Source organism: Trachemys scripta, chromosome 12 (assembly GCF_013100865.1).
Source record: "Trachemys scripta elegans isolate TJP31775 chromosome 12, CAS_Tse_1.0, whole genome shotgun sequence".
Taxonomy (NCBI): Eukaryota; Metazoa; Chordata; order Testudines; family Emydidae; genus Trachemys; species Trachemys scripta.
The window spans coordinates 31,030,155-31,040,641 of record NC_048309.1 but is presented as its reverse complement, the minus strand read 5'-3'; the positions used below and the strand labels follow the sequence as shown (position 1 = coordinate 31,040,641).

Genomic DNA, 10,487 nt, shown 5'->3' with positions numbered 1-10,487 from the left:
TGGATGAGGGTGATCTGGCCAGGCTCCATGGTGAAGGTCTTGGAGAAGGCTTTTATTTGGCTGCAGGCTTGCTTTAGCTGTTCGATTGTAAAAGTGTCACCCAGCCAAGGCTCCTCGGAGTTGGTGGCCTGTGGGACCTATGGACACAGTGCCAGTTTTACGGGGGTACAGGGCAATCAGCAGCCCCTTGTGCTCTCATCAGGGCTTCAGGAGGTTCACATGGTAAATTTGCTTCTTCCATTAGTCCACTTGTCAGATCTCATACGTAACCAGGCCTACCTGATGGGGGCCCTGCCAACAGGCCCCTTTGGGGGCCCTGCCAACAGGCCAGGAGCTTCAATTCTTCCAAGGGGACTAGGAGGAGTACCCAGTCACTGGGCTTGAAGATGTGAAGTCTGGCTCCCTGGTTGTAGGTCTGCTCCTGTGCCCCTTGGTCTGCCCACAAATTCTCCTTAGCAAGATTCCCGGTCTGGGCTAGGTGCTTCTGCAATTGCATGACATATTGTAAAAGTCTCTGTGCCATCAATGGGGTGTGTTCACAGGCCTCCCTCATTAGGTCCAACAGTCCACAAGGTTGTCGCCATATAATAATTCCAATGGTGAGAACTTGGTGTACGACTGCGGTGCTTCCCTAATTGCTAACAGCAGAGGGGCGAATCAGTTGGTCCCATTGGCAGAGCTCCTGCAGGAGAAACTTATGGAGCATCTCTTTTAGGGTCTGGTTGAACCGCTTGACCAACCCATCAGTCTGGGGGTGATATACCAAGGTCTGTAATTTCTTGATCCCCAACAGTCCACATACCTGGCAGAGCAGCCGGGAGGTGAAGTTGGTACCTTGATCAGTGAGGAGTTCGTGGGGGAAGGGAGCCAGGGTGGCTTCCCTCCGAATCTGAGGGTAAAGAGCCAGTTTCTCAGCCTGAGTGGGCGGGGTCAGGCCAAGCTTACTCCACCTCCCAGAAGGGGAGAAGTGGAACAGGAAGTATAAAGGGCGGGGCCCTTAGCCCAGGCAGAGCAGCAACAGGAAGGGAGGCAGACACAGACCACTGGCAGTTCCCTTCAGACCCTGCTGCCATGCCAGGGGAGGCTCTGGACCAGGAGAAACCTGACCTGGAGGAAGGACTGGGGCTACCAAGACTGCCCACCACCAAGTACCCGGAGGAACTGGAGGAGCCTTACGCAGAGGGAGAGCTGGAGTTGCCAGCAGCTGAGTACCCGGGACTCGCTCGAGCGACAAGGTAGGAAGTAGCCCAGGGATAGAAGTGCACAGTGTGGTGAATCTATTTGGTCAGCGTGTTGCGGAAGGACCCCCACTGACCCCGTGATGGGACCCTCGCCCTGCCACTGTCAGGGCCCTGGGCTGGAACGCAGTGGAGTTGGGTGGGCCTGCGTTCCCCTACCCAGCCAACCCGCCTCGGGTAGCAGAATCCCAACAACGCTACAGACTCTTGCGGGTGCTCCCCTGCCTGAGGGGCATGCTAGACACTCTTGCCGGGTGCTCCCCTGCCTGAGGGGCATGCTAGAGACCCTTGCCGGGTGCTCCCCTGCCTGAGGGGTGCGCTAGAGACCCTTGCCGGGTGCTCCCCTGCCTGAGGGGCATGCTAGACACTCTTGCTGGAGCCCCTCCCGCCGCTAATTCCCTAGTGACAGTAACTCAGGCCGGCCAGTGAGGCAGTAGCTCCCCACTGTCCCCTAGTGGCTTGGTGGGCCAACTGAGACAGGTGACAGTGTGGGAGTCCAACCCAGGTGAAAACCTTCACGAGCTCTGCTGCAATGGTCTGGGCATTGGTGTTAGGCTCGGGGAAGTGGGTGGCATAATCCATTAGGATGAGAATGTATCAGTAACCAGCGTTACTCTTTGGGAGGGGTACTACCAGGTCCATCGCAACCCGCTTGAAGGGAACATCAACCACAGGTAATGGAATCAGAGGCCTCCACGCTTCCTGGGGAGCCGTGAGCTGACATTCGGGACGTTGGAGTTGGAGTTCCAGTACTCCATTACTTCGTGATGGACTCCTGACCAGAAGAACTGGGCCAGGACCCAAGCCAGGGTCTTCTCCTGCCCCAGATGACTGGCTGCTGGGACGTCATGGGGCGAGTTGCAGGATGGCCTGTCGGTGGCACCGGGGAACAACTAGCTGAGTCCAAGTCTCCTGGGTTTGGGGGTCTCAGTCGATGCGGTATAGGTAGTCGCTGGTCAGCTCAAAGTGGGGTCCCTGGGCTGCCCGCCAGGGCTCAGTCACTTCTCTATCCATGAGGGTTAACTGTTCATGGGCATATCTGAGGGTGGAGTTTTCTCTTTGGTCATTGCTAAAGTCTGTAAACATGGCTGGGGTGGTGGTCTCTTCATCCAGACAGTCCTGGCCCAGCACCGGGCCCAGTCATTCATCAAGGTTCTCTCTCTTGGGATCCTCCTTGTCTTCCTCGGGTGGGTCCCCCTCGAGGCACCTCCTGAGTAGGGAGACTCCCAGTGTTTGTAACCCAAAGCAGTTCTGTGAACCCTGGGCAGTTGTGGCCAAGGATGACAGGATAGGCGAGCGTGGGGGCCACTGTCATCACCCAGGTCACTCTGTTCACAGTGGGGGAACTGGGCACTGGGGTATGGGTTCATGTCCCTGTGGATACACTGGAGCCCTTATTTCCCCGAGCGCCTGCTTGGGGTCTGGGGCAAGTTCCCAGAGGATGAGGGTCTGTCAACAGCCTATGGGGCCAGTGACCTGTAGTGCCCCACCTCCACAGGGAGCATGAGCTTCACAGCAGTCTGTCAGCAGGCCCGGGATTTCGCCCGTATAAACCCAGCCAAAGCTGCTGTCCATGTCTGGATATTCCCATTGCAGATGCCCTAATCAACCGCAAGAGAAGCAGGGCCCTAAATTTGGGCGCCCCAGGCGGGTGATCACCTCAGTCAGGAGATTGGGCAGACTCGGACTTGGCACCCTCTCGCTCAGGTTGGGACACGCCCTAGGTCCCCAGAATGTAGGGTGATATTGGCAAGGGGTGTCGCTGACCAGGCTGTCATGTCTTCATGGTCCTGGTTGTCCCTCGACCGTGGGCCCAGATTTCCTCCCTGGGTCTGGGGTGGTCATTCCTGATGCCAGAGTTCAGATCCCTGATCCGACAGGGGCTTCTGGGAAGTCTTCCATCAACTCCACAGCAATGGACAGTATAGCAGGCCAGTGTTGAAGGACCCAGGTCCTACCTTGTGGCGAGAGGATATGAACAAATTGCTCCACAATGATCTGTTTAGCAACATCACTCGCAAAGTGCTTTTTGCGTTGCAGTCAATGCCAGCAGGCATCCTTCAATTCCTGGGGCACAGCCCAGGGTTGGGCGTCCGGCTGATAGACCTTCCCTCAGAACCACTGTCTGAATGTCTCCGGACAGATGTCTAGGGTGTCTAAGATGGTGGCCTTCACCTGTCCATAGTCCTGTGCTTCATAGTCTGGTAGCCCTTGATAAGCAGTTTGCACTGACATGTAAGATATGGGGCCAGGAGGGTGGCCCACTGTTCAGGTGGCCACCCAGCTGCTGAGACGACCATTCAAAGATCACAAGGCATCTTGAAGAGCCTTTCTGGTACTGTGGGGATAGAGGTGGTCATAGCCTCTGCCTGGTGGGCCCCGCCAGAACTGGACAGCAGGGCTTCCAGCTGGTGCAGGCACTACTGCTGCTCCTCAGGATGTTGGGCTTCCAACTCTCAGAGGAGCTGCTGCTTCTAGGCCCCTAGCTGTTGCACCAGCTGCTGCTGCTGTTGGAGTTCAGTCACCTGCTGCTGGTGGTGGCTCTCAGCCAAGTACTTGATGAGCTTGTGGCAAGGCACCTCCTTCGTCTTGCCGGACCAAGCACTTCCCCCTCTGAAGATGGCAGGCCTGGGGTAAATCAGCCCTATCCCACTCTGGGCAGCGTTCATCCTATCCCCTTCTGTGCTCCTTTGGTCTTATTTCCTGGGTAGGCCTTAGGGTAGGCCTACAGGGTGATCCCCTACCAAACAAAAGGGGAATAGTCTCATAAACACAAAAACAAAGGGTGATACCTTCCCTTGCCTCCTCCCTGGTGCTGGATGTCGCCCTGTAGTCTGCCCCTGGATGTCAGTCCTTCCCCTAGCAGGCATTCAGGCTTGTCTGCTTCCCCTATGGGGAAGCTTACTTCCCTGTTGCCACTAGCTTTGTAGCGGCTTGTCTCCCTCTCTCTCCCTGTCCCTCCTGGTTTTAAAAGGTCTCAGGAAGCCCTTAACTGGATCTAGGTATTCCTAATTGACCTGAGGTAACCCATATGGATGTAACAGCTTATCCATGAGCTGCTGGAAGATTTCAGGAGCGCCATATAGCCTAAAAGGGAGGACAGTGTACTGGTACAATCCCTCCGGTGTCAAAAAGGCACTCCTTGGCCAGAGAGATTTGCCAATAACCTTTGTTTCGGTCAATGGTGGACAAGAATCGTCCAGTCAGTCTTTTCCAAGTCAGTCAATTAGCTCATCTATCCGAGGTATGGGGTAAGCATCAAACTGGGACACCTCGTTTAATTTTGGAAGTCATTGCAGAATCTCATGCTGCTGTCTGGCTTAGGTACCAGGACAACTGGACTGGACCATTGACTATGGGATTCCTCAATGACTCCTAGCTCCAACATTTTCCTAACTTGGGTCTTGATCTCCTCTCTTTTTGCCTCTGGGATCCGATATGGCTTAACATTCACTTTTATTCCAGGATCCGTGATGATGTGATGGTGAACTTCTGTGGTCCTGCCTGGCCTTTCTGAGAACACGTCGTGGTTTCGTTCAATCATACTGATGACTTTGGCTCGTTGTTAAGGTGTCAATTCAGGGGATATTCCCACCTGCCCCGGAGCTTTGCTTCCTTGGGGTGGTGTCTCTAGAGTGACTGGATGAACTCCCTGTTTTGCCAGGTTTCAACAGGTGGATATGGTAGATTTGTTCCAACTTCCAATTATCAGGCTGTCAAACTTTATAGTCGACCTCCCCAATGGCTTCTATCACTTCATATGGCCCCTGCCATCTGGCCAGGAGTTTGTTCTCTGCTGTGGGCACCAGCATCATTATCCGATCTCCCACTTGGAATTTCCAGGTCATCGCTTGGTGATTGTAATAAATCTGTTGGGCCTCTTGTGCCTTCTCCATGTGTTCCCGCATTATGGGGGTGACTTGGGCTATCCTGTCCTGCATTTGCAGCACATGCTCAATGATGTTTTTTCCCCTGGTTAGGCTATTCTTCCCAGCTTTCCTTGGCAATGTCCAGTATGCCACCAGGGTGGCAACCGTATAACAGTTCAAAAGGGGAAAACCCTTATAGCAAACATCAGATAAGGTAGTAAGGTATCCCAATTTTTCCCATCCCAACTCACCACTTTCCGTATCATGGTCTTCAGTGTCCTAGTAAAGCATTTGACGAGGCCCTCAGTCTGTGGATGGTAGACTAACATTCTTAGGGCCCATATGTGGAGCATTGCACCGAAGTCTTTCAACAACTTGGACACAAAGGGGGTCCCTTGATCTGTCAAGATTTCCTTGGGTTTTCCCACCCTAGAGAAAATTTGGATTAATTCCTTAGCTATTGTCTTGGACATTGTGTTTTGTAAGGGTATGGCTTCTGGGTATTGGGTGGCATAATCCACTACATTGAGCACACTCTGATGGCCCCGAGAGACTTCTCCAGTGGGCTATCTTCTTGAATGGGACTTCAATAATTGGCAGAGGGATTAAAAGGGCCCTTAAGTGTGTTCGGGGGCCATGTAATTGGCATTCTGGACAGGAGGTGCAATATCATTGGACCGCCATACAAAATCCTGGCCAAAAGAACCTCCGAAGGATTCGGTTGAGGATTTTATCCACTCCAAGATGTCCTCTGAACAAAGGACTATGAGATCCAACACTGCTTTCGGGTGTCTTCGAGCTACCAAGAGCTGCTCCACTTCTTGCTCTTGCATTTGGACTACCCTGTATAGTAGGTCCCTTTTTATCATGTAGTATGGCCCTGGGCCTTTGGTTTTCCCCTCCACTGGGACCCCATTCACCTCAACTACCTCTTTCCTAATGTTATCGTATAGCCGATCATTGGCTTGATCCTGCCTAAAATTCTCAAAGGGGGGTCCAATATGCCCAAACTCAAGGAAACCTATTTCTGTTTTCCTCCCGGGGGGGAGGGGGGGCCTCCGTGGAACTGGATCCAGCTTCTGACTCGTCGGTCATATGCGTCGCCCCCACTGTCAGTTGGACCAGACTTCTTCCCTACGAGCACAGCCTTTTGGTTCTGGGCCAAGATTCTCGTTCCCAACCTTTTATCTGCCCTCCTTTCTTGCCTAGTCTTCCAGGGATTCCCACCTGTAGAGAATAGATCCTGAGGGAATTCACGGAAGACTGGGGGAGGGCTAGCTACTGGGGCCATCGTATTGATCCCAGGGTCACTACCCTCCTCTGACTCATCTATGGGGAGTAGGCCTCCAAACCCTGGGAAGTCTAGTCCCATGAGGACCAGGTATGGGAGCTTCAGGACCACCCCCACCATCACCCTTGTGGACCTCAATTTGTACAGGGATGGTCAGATAATAGTTGACAGCACTGTGTACACAGGTTATTCCTGTGTGCTTGGCCCGAGACAGCTGATCCCAGCCCACTCCTTTCCCTGAGAAAAGCGTGTCGGCACTCCCAGAGTCCACTAAGGCAATGGTCTCTATGCCATTCATCTTAACTGGCTGCATGTATCTATGGGAGGCCATCTCGACTCCCATGAGGTTTATCAAGCCACATGGATCTTCAGGATCCACCAGATTACATATCACGGGCTCCTCCACATTAGGACACTGGCCGCTATATGTCCTACTTCCTCACATGCATAACACCTATATCCTGCTCAGGGTATTCCCCTATTCTTTGGGCTATTGGGCCTTACCCCACAACCCTCTCTCCCCAGTTCTCCAAGTCCCTTTGTGGCCTCTGGACGCTCTTCAGCATCATTCCTCCGCATCATAGTTCTGCCCAGTGCTTCGTAAGCCAGGGCCCTCAGGGCGGGGACTGGCCTCTTGAACCAGCACATCTCTTCCCCGATAGTCCAAGAAAATTCTTTGGCCATTAAGTGTCTCTCTATGAGGGCGACTAATTCATCATAGGAGGAGAGGTCATTTTGGCTGACCCATCCCCATAGGTCAGGCGGTAGTCTCCTCATGAACTTGTCCAACACTATGATTTCCATAATTTTCTCTGGGCCATGGGTCTCAGGGCACAGCCACTTCCGCGTTAGATTGATCAAGTCAAATAGCTGGGACCTTGATGCTTTGCTGTTCCAGTACTGCCACTCATGGAACCTCTGGTCCTTTATAGGTGTTGTCACCCCGGATCTCGCCAGGATCTCCACTTTCAACTGGGGGTAATCTGTAGCTGCTTCTGCTGCCATGTCATAATAGGCCTTCTGGGCCTCCCCACACAAAAAGAGGGTGAAGATGCTGACCCACTGGTCTTGGGGCCAAGCCTCTCATAGGGCCGTTCTCTTGAAGGTGAGGAGGTATGCCTCGATATCATCTTCTACTGTCATATTTTGTAGGTAAATACTGGCCCGTAGGGACCAGGTTCCATCGTGGCCACGCATCAGAGTGGTCAGGGCCTTCAGCTGGTTCACGACCTCCTGCAAGGTGGCTTGGTCCTGGGCTTCCTGGTCAACAGCAGTTGATTTGTTTACTGCTGAAGCCGCACCAACTCCTGTTGTGCAGCCATCTGGACCCTGGTAGCCTCTTGTTAGGCTACCATGGCCTGTACCAGCACCCTTAGTACATCGTCCATTGGGCGGGGGTGTGTGATTTACCTTCCCTTGGGATGGTTCACATAAAGTCAGATCCCACCACTGACACTATGTGTGGCAAGGCACTTCCTTCGTCTTGCCCGACCAAGCACTTCCCTCTCTGGCGATGGCAGGCCTGGGGTAAATTAGCCCCACCCCCCTCTGGGCAACATTCATCCTATCCCCTTCTGTGCTCCTTTGGCTGTATTTCCTGAGTAGGCCTCAGGGTAGGCCTACTGGGTAATTCTCTACCAAACAAAAGGGGAATAAGTCCCATAAAACAAAAACAAAGAGTGATACCTTCCCTTGCCTTCTCTCTGGGGCTGGGTGTTGCCCTGTAGTCTGCTCCCAGCTGCCAGTCCTTCCCCTCGCAGGCACTCAGGCTTGTCTGCTTCCCCTATGGGGAAGCTTACTTCCCTGCTGCCACTAGGCTGGTAGCAGCTTGTCTCCCTCTCCCTCTCCCTCCTGGTTTTAAAAAGGTCTAAGGCAGCCCTTAACTGGAGCCAGGTGTTCCTAATTGACCCGAGGTAACCCTGTCTCAGTTTATAGGGAAGAGGGCCTTTAACATTCTAGGGCTAACATATCTGCCTTCCCAGGTCCTTTTGCAGCTGTCTGTCCTAACTTTGTCACAGCTTGTCCAGCTCTATGGTAACCGCAAGGATGTGTGGGGTGTGACTTGCTCTGGATCCCTTATTACAGGGGCCGGGCCAATGCCCGCATTCTTCACCAAGTGTAGTGGGTTAGCAACGGTCCTTCCCCCTCCGGCTCAGTGGGAGGCCACTCTGCCTGACTATGTCTCTGGGGTGCCACCTCTTATCAGGGATTAGAGCTTCAGCTCTTAGGCAAGGCAGGGCCATGAAACAGTCTAGGACAGTGGTTCTCAAACTTTTCTTTTCGCAGACCACTTGAAAATTGCTGAGGGTCTCGGCAGACCCTCAATGATCTTTCCAAATGTTGTTTGTTCCGTTAGCTAACTATTGTAAAGCACTTTGGATAAAAGTGCTATATAAAAAAACCTTAATAATAATTAACTTTTTTTGTTCTACAAATAAAAGCACACAACTCATATTTTAATATCAGTAGTCTCACCTTTCTAATGCGATGGATGTACCCTCTCTCCCCTACCACAGCAGCCCCTGGGCTGGGGCTGGGAAGGAGGGGGGTCTGTCCCCCACCACAGCAGCCCCCGAGCTCAGGCTGGGAAGGAGGGCCATCTCTCCCCAACAGCCACAGCCCTGGAACTGGGGAAAGTCACCTCTTTCTCTGGCCTCCGCAGCTCTGCACATCCCAAATTCCCACCTGCCCCTCTTCTCACCCCACTGCCCTCTCCCACTTACCTCCTATTCCCCCCAAGGCCACCACCTCACCTTGTATATGTGTTTTCTCCAGGGTCCAGGCACCTAATTAGTGGAGCCACGCCTGTGCAGCTCCACTAATTAGGTGGGTGGCCCTTCATTCTCTTGTGTGCAGCCACCCAGGCACGCACCTTAGAGGGAACTATCCACAGACCACCTGAATGGAGCTTGCGGACCACTGGTGGTCCACAGACTACAGTTTGAGAACCTCTACTCTAAGTGCTTCAACCAAAACCACAGTGTTTTAAGAAAAATATAACACAGATTTATTAACTACAGAAAGATAGATTTTAAATGATTATAAATAGCTGGCATAGAGATCAAAGTTGGTTACGTAAGAAATAAAAAATAAACGTGCAGTCTAAATTCTACAGACTAAGTAAGATTTTAATCAAACAGTCTCTCACCTCAATGGATGTTTCAGGCAGTTTACAGTTTTTATTACACAGACAGAATTCCCTTTCAGTCTGGGACCAATCTCCCCAGTTCAAAGTCTTTGTCTTCCACGAGTTGCGATGGGGGAGTAGAGAGGCCAACGGGTGATGTCACTGTCCCTTTTTTATACTTTCCTCCAGCTGCTAGAAAGATCCTTCCTATGTCACATGAGTTAGGTTGCCTCCACAGTGTACGTGCCCTCTGAGGAGTCTCTGGGATGGGCATTGGGAGTCTCTGGTATGGGCCATCAACACATACCTGGCTGGTCCTGATGTAAATCTGTTTAATTAGATGCTCCTTCGTTGCAACTGAAAGGCTGGCTTTGGGCACCTCCCAACCTCACGACATATTTCAATAACACACACAACAATAGTTCACAACTTCAGATACAATGGTAACACACAATTCAACAGGATAGTAATGTTCAATAGCTCATGACTTAAATGATCCCTCACAGGCATACTTTGTACAAAACATATCATAATCATATCACAGTGGTGAATATGAGGGTTCCAGGGTGCTATTTTGAGGTACAGAATGTCACAGTAGCCCCTCAGAAGTTCCAACTAGTGCCAGGGCTCAGTGATGCAGAATCGAAGACCCTCACTCAGCTCCTCGATGGCACTCTGCACCATATCCAAGCAGGGGAGAAGCAAGTCTTGAAAGACTCTGGAAGAAGGCCTGCAATGATGCTGGATTCCACTAGATTTGTTTTGTCCTCCTTCAGTTCTGTCATTTTCCTAACCAAGGAAGTCCATCTCTTCACTATAATTGAACCCCATACTTACAAACCCAGTCAGCAGTTTGACATCTTTGTCTCCCTCCTTAAACCCTCTCCCTCCCCTCTCCCACTTCTCTCACTGCTTAGGAATTTAATGACTTTTGCACAAGATCAGACATGAGCTCTCCACAG

At 52.1% G+C, this 10,487-nt stretch overlaps 1 protein-coding gene across 1 annotated transcript in view; it reads left to right on the top strand.

The window, feature by feature from the left end:
* Positions 1–1,071: 1,071 nt before the first annotated feature.
* PHF20 (PHD finger protein 20) overlaps positions 1,072–10,487 on the top strand; it is a 167,948-nt gene continuing 158,532 nt past the window's right edge. Inside the window, exon 1 of the mRNA XM_034787648.1 lies at positions 1,072–1,235. Within this exon, the coding sequence (XP_034643539.1) occupies positions 1,072–1,235 (164 nt within the window). The remainder of the gene's footprint in view (positions 1,236–10,487) is intronic.